Source organism: Panthera onca, chromosome B3, assembly GCF_046562875.1.
Source record: "Panthera onca isolate mPanOnc1 chromosome B3, mPanOnc1 haplotype 2, whole genome shotgun sequence".
Taxonomy (NCBI): Eukaryota; Metazoa; Chordata; class Mammalia; order Carnivora; family Felidae; genus Panthera; species Panthera onca.
In genome coordinates this window covers 7,385,265-7,402,467 of record NC_138344.1, presented here as the reverse complement: position 1 = coordinate 7,402,467, position 17,203 = coordinate 7,385,265, and the positions used below count along the sequence as shown (strand labels likewise).

Here is a 17,203-nt window from a genome sequence, read left to right as displayed (position 1 = left end):
TGATTTCCCTTTGGTCTGAAAGTACGCTGCTCTCTTTCAGAAAAAAAGAAGGGACCTAACCTTCACTGAGTATCTGCTTCCCACAGCCACCCTAGGAGACGGCCGGCACTGTCCCCCTACAGACGAGGGAGCTCCTCTTACGTTTGGAGGGGTGAGTCACATGCTCGAAGTCCCTCTGCTGGTGTGCGACAAAGCAAGGCTCCATACCTCAGCCCGCTGACTCCAAGCCCCCGTGCACTCTCCACCCCACCTATCAACTACGAGGTGCTTCTGGGTGTGACAGGAGACACAGAGGAGCCAGCACCACCCCTGACTTCGTGGCTCCTGGGCAGAGAACCGGGGAAGAGTTCAAGGCGATGCTGGAGGCTGAGATGGGAACACAGGAAACAAAGGTTGTGCCAGGGCACAGAGTTCATGTCGAGCGGCACTGGGAAATAAAGCTGCAAGGGGGAGTGGAGGCCAGATGGTGCAGGACTCTCACTGCCACACTGAACATCGAGAAGTCTGGAATTCATCCAGGGGCAGTGGGAACCAGTGAGACCCTTAGAGCTGGAAGTGATGGGAACAAAGCCGGTCTGTGCAGGATAAACTGGGGAAGAGGAGAGCTGGGGTGGCACACTGGTTGGGGTGTTTTCCAAACACGGGGTCACCGTGTAGTCAGGGAGTCTGTGCACTTCTCAAAGCACCCAAGCAAAAGGATAAAGGGATGAATGGGAGATTAAAGCCAGTCTGCACACCTTGATGAGACCCAGCACCTGGCGTGAGGCTCTGTGCACCCAGACGGGGCTTCTTCTCCTCATTCACACATGGACCTGTGGAGGCCACCAGGCTCGATGCCAACGTTCTCAACCTTCTTGGTCTCAGAACTCCTTTTTACTCTTAAAAATTACCGAGGGGGCTCAGTCGATTGAGCATCCGAGCCTTGGTTTTGGCTCAGGTCATGATCTCACCATTTGCGAGTCAGAGCCCCGCACCGGGCTCTGAGCTGGCAGCAAGGTGCCTCCTTGGGATTCTCTCTCTCTCCCTCTCTCTCTGCCACTCCCATGCTCACTCTCTCGCTCTCAAAAATAAATGAATAAACTTCTAAAAAGAATTACTGAGAGCCTCAAAGAACTTTTGCATGTGTAGATTATACCTTTCACTATTTCCCATTTTGGAATGCAAACAGAAAATTTTAAAACAAGACACTGCCATTAGCACAAACTCCCTTGGTCATCAGGGCAATGATGTTATCACACGGCACGTGGCCTCTAGAAAAGTCCACGGCACCCCCACAGGAGAATGGAAGTGAAGAGGGCAAAGGACATGTCAGATTCCACCTCATGGTCTCCCTGAGAGAGTCTTAAGGACCCCCGCGGGAACCCCGGACCCCCATTTGAGAGCTGCTGCCTGGTCAATAAGGGCCAGAGTAGACTGGTGAGAGCGGGGGAGGGGCGGATGGGATTAAACAGGCACCTTAAAGGAAGACAAGGTGGTATTTGGGGCCTCGCTGGAGGCACAGGGAATGAGTGGAGGTTGACACCAAGGTCAGAAGCTCCAGGAGACAGGAAATCAAAGAGAAGGTCTTTAGTTGAAAACAGAAGAGAAGGAACCAGTGGAAAGAAAGAGGTTCAATGTACTAGGAATCGGGATGAGGTCCTAGAGGAGCAAAGTGAAGGGTGAGGTCCAGACCTTGGTGGTTGTCTGCCTTGGCATTAAGGCTAGAGGCCACCGTGGCCGAGACAACAGATTGAGAAGAAAGAAGACAAGTGGGCAAGAGAAAACGAGAGCTGAGAAAGAAAAATGGAGAAACATTTGCGTCACACTTAGCACGTACCCGCCACCACGCTCAACACTCCACGTGCATCACCCCCGTTTAACCCTCACGGCAAGGAGCAAGCAGGGGCAACAGGTGCATGATGGCTTCCTTGGGAAAAGCAGAAGGTCAGAATGGCTGCCCAGCACGTGGAGGGCAAGAAGGCCTAAGGACGCGGAGCAGCGTTTGTATTCGTGTCGCAGGGGAGGTGTGGACGGGCCTGGAATGGTAGCCAGGGTCCAGATGCTTGCATATATGCAAACTGAACCAGGTCAGCCTGGTTTTTCCCAGATGCTCACTTGACAAGATGTGGTCATTCATTATGAAGTAGTTATAAAAATACAAATTATCCACCTGGGTGGAAAAGATTAGCAAGCAAGGGGCTGGGCTGGGTTGCTTCGAGCCCCACGTGCTTCATTCAGTCCTGCCTCACCCCAGCCCTGCTCTGCTGAGTACCCTGACTTCTCAGTGCCGCCCCCCCCTCCCCCCCCCCCCCCCCCCGCCAAAGGGCTGACAGCACCAAAGTGTCCCGAGGCTGGTGGGAGAATTAAGTGGGCTGACATTGCCACGGATAAGCACACTGGTTTTTTGTTTCCTTCCATCCCTTTCCTCTAGAACGTGGTCCAATCGAAAGGATGTGCCATGAGACCTGGCCCACCCTCCATTCCAGAGTCTCCTGGAAACTGCAAAATAAACCTCAAGTTTTCCCCTATCCCTCAGGACTTTCCTCCTAGAGGGCAAGACGCACACACACAACAGAAAGCATGCCGAGTCTCTCAACACGGGTGCCCTGGGCATCCTCGGAGCGAACGGACCATAGTCTTCGCACCCTGACTCGGGGAGATGGGCCACAAGCATAGAAAGGCAGCCCTCAATCTACATGATGCTGTCAGTTGTCCCAGCGCGTCAGGTCTCTCGATGAGGGGCCCTCAGCCCGGGCTTCAGGGGCTGTCTCAAGGATCCTGAAGTAAGGCTTTCCCTGCCCCATCAACAACGCAGATGGCCCCATGAATAATACAGCAACAGCTGCTCCAGGGCAAAGCTTACTAACACCCAGCCCTGGCCCCAAGATGGCCTGGGGCCTAATTGCAGGGCCCTAGGGGATTCCCACCGATTAACTCAGCCCCATCCAAGCACGCACACACAGACACCCCGCTGCACGACCAAGGCCACGACAGGGTGTTTAGAAAACACTGATTCCCCTCCCTCCAGTCATCACTCTGGCTTTCTTCTCCCCGCCACAGCGCTGCCAGTGGCAATCTGGGGCCAGCAGGAGAAAATGTAGAAGGGACACAGACCTGCTGTCATTGAGGGAAGCACGTCCAGAGGGCCAAGTGATCATCGCTGGCCTCCTGGAGGTAACACAATGGCAGAAGTACACAAAAGATCTGGGTTGAGCCGGCTGTCACCTTGGGCAAAGACAGTGCACTGAACTGTGTCTCTCCCAACCCCTGCCCCCCCCCTCCGCAAAGATCTGTTCAAGTCCTAACCCCCAAGACCCGCGAATGTGACCTTATTTGGAAATGGAGTCTTTGAGGATATGATCAAGTTAAGGATCATGGCATGGTCACGAGACAGGATCATTCTGGATTTAGGGTGGGCCCCTATATCCAATGACTTGGGTGTCCTTAGAAGAGGAGAGACCATAGACAGAGAGACAGGGAGCGCAGCCACATGAAGATGGGAGTCACAGACTAGAGTGACACTGACACAAACCACAGAACACCAGGAGCCACAGAGCCATGAGAAGACAGAAAAGATGAGCAAGGATTCCTCCTGAGAGCCCCTGAAGGGAGAGGGGACCTGTGAAGCCTTAGCTTTGGCCTTCTGACCCCCAGAAGAGTAAAGAGTCACTTTCCATTGTTTTAAGCCTCCAAACTTGTGGTGGTTTAAGGCAACCCTAGGAAACGAATATGGCAAGTAACTTGCTTTTCCAAGACTCTGCTTCAACGTCTGTAAAACGGGGTAATTGTGCTCGATCCTCCTTCTTCACAAAGTGATGAGGATTCGTGATAACACACGTTAATGTGCTTTGTGAACCAAAAGAGGCTAGAAAGAGGCCAGAAATTATTATTACAGTAACTCTACTATTCACACGATCATTCAGGGACTGCTCTGAGAGTTATGGAAAGTGATCATGCCCTAGTCTGGGAGAAAAGTGCCAGGATCAGCCCAAACCCACCCCCACACTGAGTTAATATTTTACCAAGTCAATTAAATCTGCAAATTATACCAGAGGTAATATCATTTTGCTTTAAGAAAATGAAATACTGCAATCTGTTTTAATCATGACTGCTCTGTGCATGCAGGGTATTAAGAGAAGCCTGTTCAAGATACACTAATGGTCCTTAGGGTATTTCTGGAAGGTTTCCGTGCTGTGGGTTTATATCCTCTGGTGCCTCTTGCCTTTGCCTAAATTGTGTCATGGGATTCAGAATCCGAGCTTCTTTTCTTTCTAGTTCATTCTTTTATCTCTAAGACAATCTCTTTTGATTCTTGCTCTGATTTCTGGACAGACAGTTCCAGTCTTCTCTGTAAGGAAAGAAAACACCATCTTGATATAGCCAGAAACTTCTCAGAGCAATTGTGCACCATCAACTCAAATGTCTGCAAACTCGTGCCATTGAAACAGGGCTGAGGACTCCAAAGGGAGTCCTGAGAGATGTTTCCAGTTCTCCCAATAAGAGAAACACAGTCTGGACTTGTCAGGGGCAATGGGCCAGGCCAAGACCATACCCTTCATGGGTATGGTCTTCATCTGACAAGAGTAAGTGAGAAATGAGTAAAGGAAGCCTCCAGCACATGACAAGGGCTCTGAGATGCTAACTTGTCTGGGGTTTTTTTCCCTGGTGATATCACCAGGGAAGCCACCATCTTGAGAGTGATTTCCAGAAGGAGACAGGTAAGTATGAGGGTAGGAAGGGGTGGGGGGAGGTGGCGTTGCTGAGTTAAGGAAAGAGCACTGGTCTTTGAAAACAGCAGACCTGGATGGTGGTAATGCTAATTCCCATAATCCCAATTCCCATGACCACTCTTGAGCTCTGTGATCTTGGACCAGTTGTTTAACTTGGCCGAGCCTCAACCCCTCATTTGCAAAACTGGTTATAATGATACCTCCCATGCGGGGTTGCTCCAAGGATGAGACAGGACTTTGTTCATAACAGGTGCGCAATATATAGCATTTTCGTCTCCTCCTCTACTACTGGAAAGGTCAAAGACACTCAGTTTTTCCAATGTAGAATCCCAACAGCATGCTTTCTCCTATCAAGGATCTTCTAGTGGGAGAGGGTCTGGTTGGAGTAGGCAAACATGCTCAATGGCAGAACGAAATGTGCTGAGAAATCACTGCACGCCCTAGTTTACCCTTTCTCTTCCCGCAGAAGGTGGCTCAAAGCCGCACACTTCTGGCTTTGTGATCTTCTGGCTGCCACGGCACGGAGAGCCGTCTCCCCTTGGCCTCTCTCCTCCAGGGCCAAGATTCTTTCTTCCTGGAAATACCCAACCCATCCCCACACCCCAGTCCACAGGCTCCACTGGGCAGACCCTGGCAGTCTAGAAGGCTCGTGGCAGATGGCGCCATGTGGACTAATCAGGAAGTCGGACAAGAAAATATTACCCCCTCTTCCATTTGCCAGGAACTGAGATTGTTTGGATTTTAATCATAGCCACAGCTAAGAGCCAACATGAGGCCCCTCCATCCAAAAGATAAATTTTCCACTCTCAACATTCAATTCTTCCTCAAAAATAGACCCCTACCAGGGTGATTGCTCCTTGGAGGGGGGCTTCTTTATTTTCCAATGTAATTTTTTTCTTATTTAACAATATGACAGAAATAAAATACTCTTGGATATGGTGGCTCTCACACACTGACTCACACCGGAGGAAACGTCTTCATTCCTCCATAAGTCACATCTAGCTCACCGGTGTATTGATCCCGGGCAAAGATGAATGCAGAATCCCATGATCCTCTGGGATAAATCTGACATTTTCTTTAAATATATATCCACGGAACAACTGTTTCTAAAACTCCACGAAACAGGTCACCATTGATTTTGCATCCAATGATTTTTTAGAAGGAGCACTGAACGTTTTCTCAATAATTCAGCCAACTGCAGACCCCAGATGTCCCCCAGAGAGATACTGTCCCTCGCCTCCTACAGAGGAAGGGGCAGGCATTCCAGGAGAACCAGACACGAGACTCCCAAGAAAGAGACCCCCAGTTAGCTCCTTATGACAGAGTCCCTGATCAGTACTAGGGCAACGTCAGAAAGAACTGCAATCACGCACTTTTTGAAAATTATCACAGAACCTATCCTTGAATTAGAAAGAGATTTTAAGAGCCTGGGAGACAACTAAGCATAGTGGTCAAGACCTTCAGTCCATACACTACCAGTTGGTTAATGGGTAACCCAAAACATGATACTTAACCTTGCTGAGTACCTCAGTGTCCCCAAATGTGAAGTGACAGTACTAATTCCTACCTGATAAATTATTACAAGAATTAAACAACGTACATAATTCGAGAGATTGCCTGGCCCAGTGCCTGGCACGGAGTTAGATCTCAGAAATCGCTGTTGGCAGTGACCTTAGCAGTCATGTTCATTTACCACTAAGGTTTTTTCCACCTACAAAGATGGAAATGAATACAATGCATCAAGTCTAATGGTCTGGCATTTAGCTGTCTGTGACATCGTCTAATTTTTCAGTGTTATATAAACAAATAAATATATATTTACCTTTTTCCAAGCTCAGGTAGTTTTTAATTGGTGTACATCAAGATCTCAGCCCTACATGACCTGAGAATTGTTGATTGCTATGTCTACTATGCCCAGGCCAGATGAGTAGCCCAGAGGAAGGGGCAAAATCCTAAGAAAGGCAGTACTATCCTAGCAGTGTTCTCTAAAGTCTACAATACTGTCGAAGAGATCACCTCTGTATTCCCTGACCCGAAATGGCCTTGGAAGAAGCACAGGCACTCAGGTCCATAAGGATAAGTAGGATATACAAGGCCCTCCTGGGGTAATGGGCTTACTGGGTCACTGGATATAAATATTCCCCCCCTGACCAACTTGGTTGGAAAAGCTAAGATCATGACTCAACCATGAACTCAGGTGTTCCCAGGTGGGGGGAGGACAGGTTGAAAGGCCAACATCATGGGCAGAGACCCAAGGCCACTGCCTCTTGGTAAAGATACTAAGCAATCTCTATTCAGTGATTTGGATTTGAGTCACTAAGTAAAAGGGAACACGTGAGCAGTGTCTCTGGAACCCTGACTCCCTAATTTCATCCACGCCTTAATTCCTTTCCAATTTATTCCTTGATTTGTTCCCCCGACATAATATGCTGTCCTTCATGCACAGAGGTGGCCCTGATGACTCACACATCCACAGAAGTTATTTTTTCCAGCAGTGGTCAGGAATTTTCACTCATCCATCCAACATGGGTTTGTACAAAATGGCTGGAGGGGACAGGGCTGAATCCATGAGCCTTGGAAGGCACCAAGGCCAAGAAGTCCACAGGCAGATTAAATAAATACATGGACTTGCCTCCCACCATTCCCACCATCAAGATGCCCATACTCAAGACAAACAGGCTGACAAAAGATTATGAGTGATGGACAGGACGTGTGGTCTGAAGTCAGAGGCCTGGGTTCAAGTCCTGGGTTGGCCAATCCCTAATAATGCAATCTTGGCTGTGTCTCACATGCCTTTTGGGCGCTCAGAACCCTCACTTTAAAATGAAAAAATGCATTTTTTATTGGAGATATAGTAACACTCATCTCCCATGATGCTCATGATGATAAATCTAAAGTCACATAAATGAAAGCACACCTAATAATCTACAAAACCATGTATTACCAATGTAATTTATTATAAATTCATAAATACACTTTAGTATTATAAATATCAATGCCATTATTACCAGTTACCTACAGATAACAAAACTGTGCCCTGCTCAGAGGTAAGATTCCGGTCTTCTTCTGAAATGTACTGTGCCAAAAAGAGCCTCAGAAATCAAACGACAGGGTGGCTCACTCTCACTGAACATGGTATACTCCGTGTCACCCAAGCCGAGAAGCCCCTTCAAGCGCACACCCGACCTCAGGTGGCCCCACTGCCCAACACGTCTCCCCACCCAGCCTACTACTTGCATGGTCTTCAAGACCAAACTTACAATTCCCGAAGACTCAGCGTCTGGAAGAGCTGCCATGAGAGTGTGGTAAGCCGGTTACTCGACAGGTTTCTGCAAGAATGACAAATAAAGGGGAAGTTAAGGGACGGATCTGCATAAGTAATGCTCGTGGTAGTAAGCTTGGTTATTTCACGGGAGCCTGGCTGTGTTGCTGTTCTCCTTGGCTCCATTCTGCTAACAATATATGCCTGCCAGTAGTCAAGGCCACAGATTAGGTTTGCAGAAGATTTCAAAGAAAGGGAGAGATTTTACAAATGTTAAAACAAAAAAAAATCGTGGTCATTTCCCCACATCCTCACACTACAATAAGGGTTCAGGGAACCTTCTGGAAGCCACCCTCCTCCAGGAGGACAGAGACCTCTCAGGGTACACAAGCCAACTAGCATTCTTTTTCATTTCTGTTACTGAAGTGTCACGGATATAAAAACAACTGTGCATATTTAATGTATACATTGTATACTTCAAGATAAGTATATACCCCTGAAACTGTGACCATAAACGATGCCATAAACTTAACCAGAAACTCTAAAAGTATCCTACTCTCTCTCTCCTTTATTTATTTTTTTTGCAATAAGCATTAATATAAGATACATCCTCTTAACAAGTTTTTTAGGTATACAATATAGTATCACTAATGGACTATGCTGTACCATAGCCTATCTAGGACTGACTTGCTCATCTTGCATCAGTGAAACTATATACCCTTTTACCAACAAGCATTCTTAACATTCACGATAGTGGAAAAAACCTCCGCAGGTCACCTACAATTTCTTCTACCCAGTCTCTCCCCCAGCAAAGAGGTCCATCAATGATCAAGACATCAGCCTTTTGTTCACACTTCTGTTCTCCTCCTAATGGCTATTTAATTGCTCTCATTAGGATGTACAGGGGAAAGGAGTAGCCATTAGTGTTCCAAATAACAGAAGAAACACGCCCACGGTTATCACTTTGCCAGGCTCGACAAACAGCTTCTGATGTGGTAGAAGCCCTTAAAGGCAGCAGTCAAACACTGCTAGAACTGAAGTGGACCCCAGGAACAACGTACTCACGTACCGATGAGCACGGACGGCTGTAAGGATGCCACGTAGGTAAATATCGACCCGCACGCACACAAGCATGTGTGGACTGGCATCCATTAAACACACAGGTAGCAAATGCAAACGCACACTCTCGCTCATTCACATAAGCATATGCACACATATGCTTACACACGCACACCCCTATTTAGGTGATTTCTATAACAGATACTTGGGGAGAACCAAAAACAGGCTACAGTGAGGAATGAGGGGTGGACGAGACAGAAGGAACCCCTGACATTTTTATTCAAGTTATAAGGGAGTAAGCAAGAGAGCTGCTGTTTGCCATGAAAAGAAGGAAGGGGACAAGGTGATGGCATTACCGACGTGGAAGAGGGAGACGGCTCCTTTATGCAGGAGCTTAGAGAGGTGCTCTCTGAGAGGGTAACAGCGAGCTGAGCCCAGAGTGAGAAGGAACCAGTGCCAGGCTTGGGCTGTTCCGGGCAGTGGACGCCAAGAAGAGCAAAGGCAGGGAGGAGGCCAGTGGGGAAGAACGCAGGGGAGAGTGGTTGGGGGTAAGGGAGAAGAGGAAAGAGCCACACCCACCTTTGCTGGCCGTAGTGAAGACCTTGGATTTTATTTTAAAAACCAATGAGAAGGCAGTGGATGGCTTTAAATCGGGAAGTGACATAATCTAATTACCTTTTTTTTTTTTTTTTTTTAAGTAAAAGACCAAGACTGCTGGAAGGTGGCAGACCACTTAAGAGGTCTCTGTATTGAGGAAGGGGATTAGAGATAACGAAGCAGGTGGACTGGGAGGAGGGGAAGGGAGGGGGAGGGGGCCGCCAGGACCTCCTATTGGATTGGGTCTGGGAGAGGAGGCAGGAAGACGCCAGCAACAAGGCGAGCAGCCTTATTTGTTAAGACCAGGAAGGCTGTGCAAGGGTCATATCTGGGGGTGGGGTTCAGATCAAGAGCTTCCCCTTGCAAACACTGAGTTGGAGATGCCTGTTAGACATCCAGGGAGAGAAATCAACTAGCCTGTTGGCCAGGGGCTAGAGGTCACGGGGGAAGTCCAGGCTGGTGAAATCACAGAGAGTATGCACACCTTTCACAGGGACAGATGACAGACACAAGGACCCGAGGGACATGGCTTCCCCTTTGCATCTGAGGCCGCCCTACCCTTGGTGACAGCCTGTGACTATGTTAAGAAAGGCAACCCCGTTTCTGCAGGTGCAGGGGACTGGTAGACAAAAGAAGGGGGGCCATAGGCAGGGAGGGGGCCCTAAGCTTCCTGTTGTGCTCCCCCTGCAGCCAGCACTGTCCTTCCAGGGCCCTCCTGCCCGCAGGGCGCTGTCTAGGGTAGGTGCCTCCTGCCCATGGGGTGTAGAGCTCTAATTCGCATGACTCACCGAAAGCTCATCAACCGTGACCTGTCCACATGCTCCCCTTCACAAAACCCCTACCAGCAGTCTGCTCGTGCCTACAGACTTCCTGCACCTGCGCTGACCAGAAGGAAATGGGTGATAAAGGAGGACCTGCACAATGACCACTTGAGGACACACTGGGGCAAAGCGCCCTGGGACCCACCGCTCGGGAGGCTGGAGCGTGGATCAGATGCACACGCCAAGCTGTGTGGGCTAGAGGCTGACTTTACAGTAGGTTTCGCGCCCGGAGCTCAGACCTCGGGGTCAAGAACACCAGGTGTCGATGCCACTCTGAGTCCTGTTACCATTAGCCTCTACGATGTTTCAGCAAATGTGAGTGACGCATCCAGACAGAAGTCTTCTGTTTTGTTTTGTGGTTCTCCCAGCTCGCTGTCTATACAGCGGCAGCAAAAGTAAAGGCAAGGCCCGCCTGCCATGAGGTCTCGGCCTCCCTGCAGCACAGCCCTGAACGGAACCCCCAGTTCTAAAACGGAGCAGCACCCCATAAGAGTCAGCAGCCAGGAACCCCAGAGTCACAGAGCCCTCAGAAGTATGCCCCGTCTGTCCCTCCCCCACCATCGCCACTCCACCCCCAGCAAGAAGCAAGAGACAGGAATAATCCGGATGAAGTGGGGACCCTGCCCATCCCCGAGGGGGTCCAGCCACGGAGAGTGCGAGGGGTTCCTGGGGAGCCGGAGGCAGGGGGCAGGCTGCTAGCAATGTCCCTTCACAAAGGTCATGTTATGCTACATCAGGCAGAAATGTCATGAGAAAATTGGATTCTGAAAGATAGAAAATACCAGGCATTCTGGGCAAATCACGAATAAGAAACAGTATTATCTCCTTACTACAAGATGGATGGGATTGGGGGGCAGGGGGCGGGACACTCCGTAAGGGGGAGGCGGGCTCCTCTTCCTCCGGGGGGCGTCCTGGCTTCATCTTCCTCCTGCCCCTGCCACACCCAGCAAGATTCCTGCAGTTCCTTGGCCAAATGGAGCGGCCACTGCAGTGGTCACAGGCTCTGTCCAGGAGGACAAAGTCCCCTCCTCCCCCACTGCCTCGCTGGTACACAGACCATCCTCTCTTGTGGGAAGGAAAGCCTGCCCTTACTCCCTCTACAGACCAGCTCCTCTCCCCTCTCCCGTCCTCACTCCTTCCCGCCCCCCTGCACTGCCGCCACAATCAACACCCGCCTTTCACCAAGGGCTAACGAAGCACCAGGTACCGTGTTAAGCACTTTTACACTCGTGACCGTATTTAATACTTACAGCAACCATACAAAGCAGGTATCACTATTATCTCCACAGTAGAGATGAGGAAACTGGGGCTCAGAGGTTGCTGTCCGAAGCTGAGGAGGTCTGAGTGGCCTTAATGCAAAGGCTCCAGCAACGAGCAACACGTGACACACGTGACATTTGCAAGCAACCCACAGACATCTAAATTCCCAGGTAGACACACACACACACACACACACACACACACACACACACACACACACACACACACCCCTCAGGTGTCGCCAGAGACAGCGACACTGTGCTGCACAAGTCCCTGGAGGAGTGCAGTGTGAGCAACCTGTGCGACTGCACACAGCACCTCGCCAGAGACACACGAGAGAAGCATCCAGCCCCAGAGACAAATGTATCCACAAAAGACAAGTAAGGCAAACATACGGCCACCACGAGACAAGCAGGGCACGCGTCTGGCCACACGGGCATTTATAAATGCTCGTGGCGCAGGGCACACGGGGAAGCTGAGAGACAGGGCTTTAATAGACTAACCACCCACTCAGAATTCACTGCCCCTGACTTTCCTTCCAGCTAGCGCCTCACCTGCACTCACCTGTCACCAGTTATTGACGGGCTGGTTATCTTGCTCATCAGACAAGGGTTTACTTAAGAACCATCCTGCCTCTGGGCCCCACGGCAGCCTCTTCCTGGATCCTCCTCCCTAAAAGATCCATTATCACCTGTCTCTGACTTTTGCTTGGGTCAGCGGCCAGTTTCCAAGCCACCTGACCACTGGAATTAATTCGGTGAGCACAATCTTACGAGATGATATATCAAACACTTTCCCAAAATCAAGCTCTGTGACATCGCCCCCGTATCCCTCATCCGAGACTACCAAACAAAGCCATTAATTCTGTCCTGCGCTCCTGGCTCTCTCACAGCCCAGACTCTGGGGCCCAGAGTCATGAACAATGATGAGGCAGTTACTGGGTGCTCTGGGGACAGGGAGCCAGACACACAGATGGCCAAAATCTGACCCTGAGGAAAGACAGGGCTGAGATGGCCCTTCCTGCATTAACCCCTTGGTGATCTCCAGTGAACGTCAGTGTGGCTAGCAGTCCCATGACCTTCCTAAAGGGGGTGCCCAACTGCAGCAGCACGGAACCCGGGAATGCAGAGGATGTCACCCTCTACCCTCGGAACCCTACTGTCCAAGGAGAGGATCACTCAAGAGGGACCTGTTGCCAAGAAAAGCCAACCAGATGGATTCTTCCGTTGCCCCAAAGAAACATATCCTTGGGGGCTGAGACTTGAGAAGGGGACACTAGGCTCCATCCACAAGAGACCCAGGAGACGAGGAACTTCATAGATTTCCTGGATTCACGGCACGGCTGACATCTGGAAGGCAGTGCCCCCTCCTCTACTGGCAGAGGCAGGCCCACGGGCAGGTTATGTCTCAGGACTCAACTGTGTAAGGGACTGCTGGTGGCAGGTGCCCCGCTATTCCCGTGCTATTGTGCCAGACCGTCCCACCCGCCACCTAGGTCAGCCGGGCACCCCACACCTGTTCACGTCCACACCGTGGACCCTTTGTCGGGTCTGCCCGGCCCCCACTTCGGTTCCTGCACGCTCACTCCACCCCTTCACCCCCTCGATCCCGCTCACTGTGGTTTTGTCTCCTTGGTCATGGGCTCAATTGCGTCCCCTCAAAATTCATACGCTGAGGGGTGCCCAGGTGGTTCAGTCGGTTGAGCAACCAACTTTGGCTCACGTGGTGATCTCAAGGTTCGTGGATTCAAGCCCCACATCGGGCTCGCTGCTGTCAGCGCAGAGCCCGCTTCAGATCCTCTGTCCCCCAATCTCTCTGCCCCTCCCCCACTCGTGTCCTCTCTCTCTCTCAAAAATAAATAAAATGTAAAAAAAAAATTGTATGTTGGGGCACCTGGGTAGCTCAGTCAATTAAGCATCTGACTTCAGCTCAGGTCATGATCTCTCAGTTTGTGAGTTCGAGTCCTGCGTCGGGCTCTGTGCTGACAGCTCAGAGCCTGGAACCTGTTTCGGATTCTGCGTCTCCCTCACTCTCTGCCCCTCCCCCATTCATGCTCTGTCTCTCTCAAAAATAAACATTAAAAATTTTTTTTTTAAATTCGTATGGTGACATCATAACCCTCAGTACCTCTAAAAGTGACTGTACTTGGAGACAGAGCCTTCAAAGAGGTAATTAAGGTTAAGTGAGGTCACTGAGATGAACCCTAATCCAATAGGGCTGGTGTGTTTATAAGAAGAGATTAGGACACAGGCACGTACAGAATGGGACCGTGTGAAGACACGAGGAGAGGACATCCATCTACAAGGCAAGGAGAGAGGCTTCAGAAGAAGCCAACCTTGCCAACGTCTTGACCTGGGACCTCCAGCCTCCAGAACTGTGGGAGATACCTTTCTGTTGTCTCAGCCGCCCAGACCTGTTAGAGCAGTTCAAACAAACTATATACTAGTTGTCCTTAGCGCCTCTTTTACCCCCTGGCCCTGACAGCCAAGCTGGCCGCTCTACTGTGACCCCTGAAAGGCTCCAAGCCATGACTTTCCATCACTACCTTGCTCTATGCCCAGGTGCTCCAGGAACCCACCTCCCAATCAGGTTCCAGCTGCTAAGATCTAACCTGGCATCTGTCCACTAGGTAGATCCCCCTGGGCACACGCAGCTGTTTTTCTGCAAAAGAGCGTGAAAAGAGAAAGTTGAGCTTCCTGTGACACCCACCTGGCCCCTCCCTGGCCGCCACACCAACTGGGAAGCTGGCCTGGGCAGGTGGGATTGAGGCAACTTCCAGCCTCGGTCTGGAGGCTCAGAGACCTGGGCTCTTTCTGTCAACCAACTCAGAGACTGGTGGTGCTAATGCCCTGACTCCAGGAGGCCACACCCCATCACCTGCCTTTCCCCAAACATCCAGCCTGAGGAGTCGCCTCCTCCAGGAAGCACCCTCCCAGATGGCCTCAGGGAGTTTGTTCTCTGCGCCCTGACACCCAGTAGTCCTGGTATCTGAGCTGCCTTTTTGGATGCATCACAACTAGGGCTGGGTGTCCTGGGGGATCGGCTTTTCCAAGACACCAGAAGGTGCCAGATTCTCTCTCTGAAGCCCCGGGCCCTTTCTCCATCTTCTCAGACCTGCCTGGGAGTAGTGCTGGGAGGAGCCCCAGCCGCCCCTGCTCCGGGTCCCACAGGAAGCCCGGAGCCCGCTGCACCCCGGGGCTGTGCTCAGGGGGAGGGCCCAGCCTGGCCCACCCAGGAAGCACGCTCGATGCACCAGCCACCCCTCTCCATCTCTCAACGCAGATTTCCAGACACTACCCGGTGCCTCCAGGGCCAGTAAGTGCGTGGGGAGCAGCTGATGCCCTGGGGGGAGGTGCCAACCCTTACCTCCAACCGCATCCATTGGGTGGCCAATGGAGAAGATGGGGCATGGAGGGTGGAGGAGGGTCCCTCAGGTCCCCCACAGCTCCCTGTATATCTGTATAAATGGATGGGATTTTAACAGGGCCCCACCCACCCCCATGTTGTTATATCACTGGGCCATAGTCTGTGTCTCCTCTCCCGGCCCTCCACTCTCTTCCTCTATTTTAATTTCATGTTCTTTTCCGAGTTCCACCCCGAACCCTTGTGCCACCTTCAAGATTCCTGTTTATAAGTCCCATCTCCTCTGCACTGGACTTGGACGTGAAACTCGTCTCAATAAACCCTTTGGAGAAAGGGAAGAAAAAAAAAAAAAAGAATACTGAGAACCGGGAGTGATGAACACCACAGTCCCTTGACTTTTCCTAGAGGATTCGTTCAGCCACTTGCAAAAGGCATGATTCTGAACACCCTAGGGGCTCCAAGCACAGCTAACCAGAACACGGCCAAGGTCAAGCCCCTCCTCATCTTGTAGGCTCCCAGGAGTCGAGGCTCACTGGCTGCGTCCATCATCATCTAAGCCTTATTTCCTTCATCCAAGAAGGCAGCATTTTGAAAGGGGGGATTCTTGGGGCACCTGGGTGGCCCAGTCGATTAAGCATCTGACTCTTGATTTCAGTTCAGGTCATGATCTCACGGTTGTGAGTTCAAGTTCCGCTTGATTGGGATTCCTCACTGAGCCTAGAGCCAGCTTAGGATTCTCTTGTTCTCCCTCTCTGCCCCTCCCCCACTTGTGTGTGCGTTCCCGCTCTCTCTCAAAATAAATAAATATTTTGAGAAAAAAAAAGAAGAAAAATGCGACTGTTCCTTCTGTAAGAGCCAGTGCCCCCTTGATGATCTGTCTGTCCTCCTTCCCTTTCCCCATAAAGGAAATATCTCCATGGGTCTTCTTGGACAGAGCCAACTCCCTCCCTTGCCAGGATTCTTTTGACATTGCTGAAGAACCTGGAGGAAAGGTCAAGAAAGGAGAACCCCCTGATGCAGCACCAACCCCACAGAGAGTTTGCTGGAAAGAAGCCAACCAGCCACGAAGAAGGAGGCGGCTGACAGTCTACTGCACATTTCTCCAAGAGCCAGAGCATGTATGCGTCATTGACCTTGACCTTGAGACTTTGTGTACAGTTGACCCCACACCAGAGATGACTGCAGCCTGCTGTGAGGAGCTGTTATGGTGGCGGCCACCAAACTCCCTGGGCTGAACAGGCGGGGAAGAAGGAAGCACCACGCAATCCCATCCCCAAGGCCTGCTGCTGGCCATCCAAGAGGCTCTAAGAGCCAACCTCTTAAAATCCAGTGTCTGTGACAAGAAAGCTGGGGCTGCTGCCCAACCTTCCTCTTGAAGACCAAGAAATATCCTTCTACATCATTGATATATTTGCTTTTCCCTCAATTAAACTGCTGTAAAAGGGGGTGGGGGTTAAAGCCATTTGAGCCATTTTTATTCAGCTAAATTACACTGGATGGCTCATTTAATGAACTTTAATGAAGCCAAAATGCTTTCTCTAATCAAATCTCCAATGACGTGACTGGTGCCTTGACCTTAGATCGGGAGGCTGGAGACAGCTATTCTACAAGGGCCCTGTGTTGGGCTAACCCAGGGTTTCCCAGAGTATGTTCCCAGGAATCTGAGGTCCGCAGTACATTAAGGGATATTCCAAAGGGAAAATATTCATGTTGCTTGAATAATGTGGTTCTCAACAAAACAAAACACACTTATTTACTGCAGAACTTCTCAGAGCCTTTCCTAAGAGAAGGAGCTGACCTACTGAATCTCAAACTTACTGGACCACAGAATCATCTAGCAAAAATATCACCCCAACCCCCCCAAAATCACCCCACGTAACATAGAGAAATGATGGCTGTCATAAGAAATATGTATTTGCTCTTGGTACAGGGTTCTTGGCTCAGAGCTACCAAAACACTTAGGATTTCTTGAGCAGTTAAGAATAATGGGAGGGGGGCGCCTGGGTGGCGCAGTCGGTTAAGCGTCCGACTTCAGCCAGGTCACGATCTCGCGGTCCGTGAGTTCGAGCCCCGCGTCGGGCTCTGGGCTGATGGCTCGGAGCCTGGAGCCTGTTTCCGATTCTGTGTCTCCC

General features: G+C 50.5%; 1 protein-coding gene across 6 annotated transcripts in view; it reads right to left on the bottom strand.

Moving 5' to 3' along the window:
• NTRK3 (neurotrophic receptor tyrosine kinase 3) overlaps positions 1 to 17,203 on the bottom strand; it is a 395,937-nt gene that overhangs the window by 275,462 nt on the left and 103,272 nt on the right. For all 6 annotated transcript variants that reach the window (XM_060617703.3, XM_060617697.3, XM_060617698.3 and 3 more), the window contains exon 4: positions 7,970 to 8,038. In XM_060617703.3, coding sequence (XP_060473686.1) covers positions 7,970 to 8,038 — 69 coding nt within the window. The remainder of the gene's footprint in view (positions 1 to 7,969; positions 8,039 to 17,203) is intronic.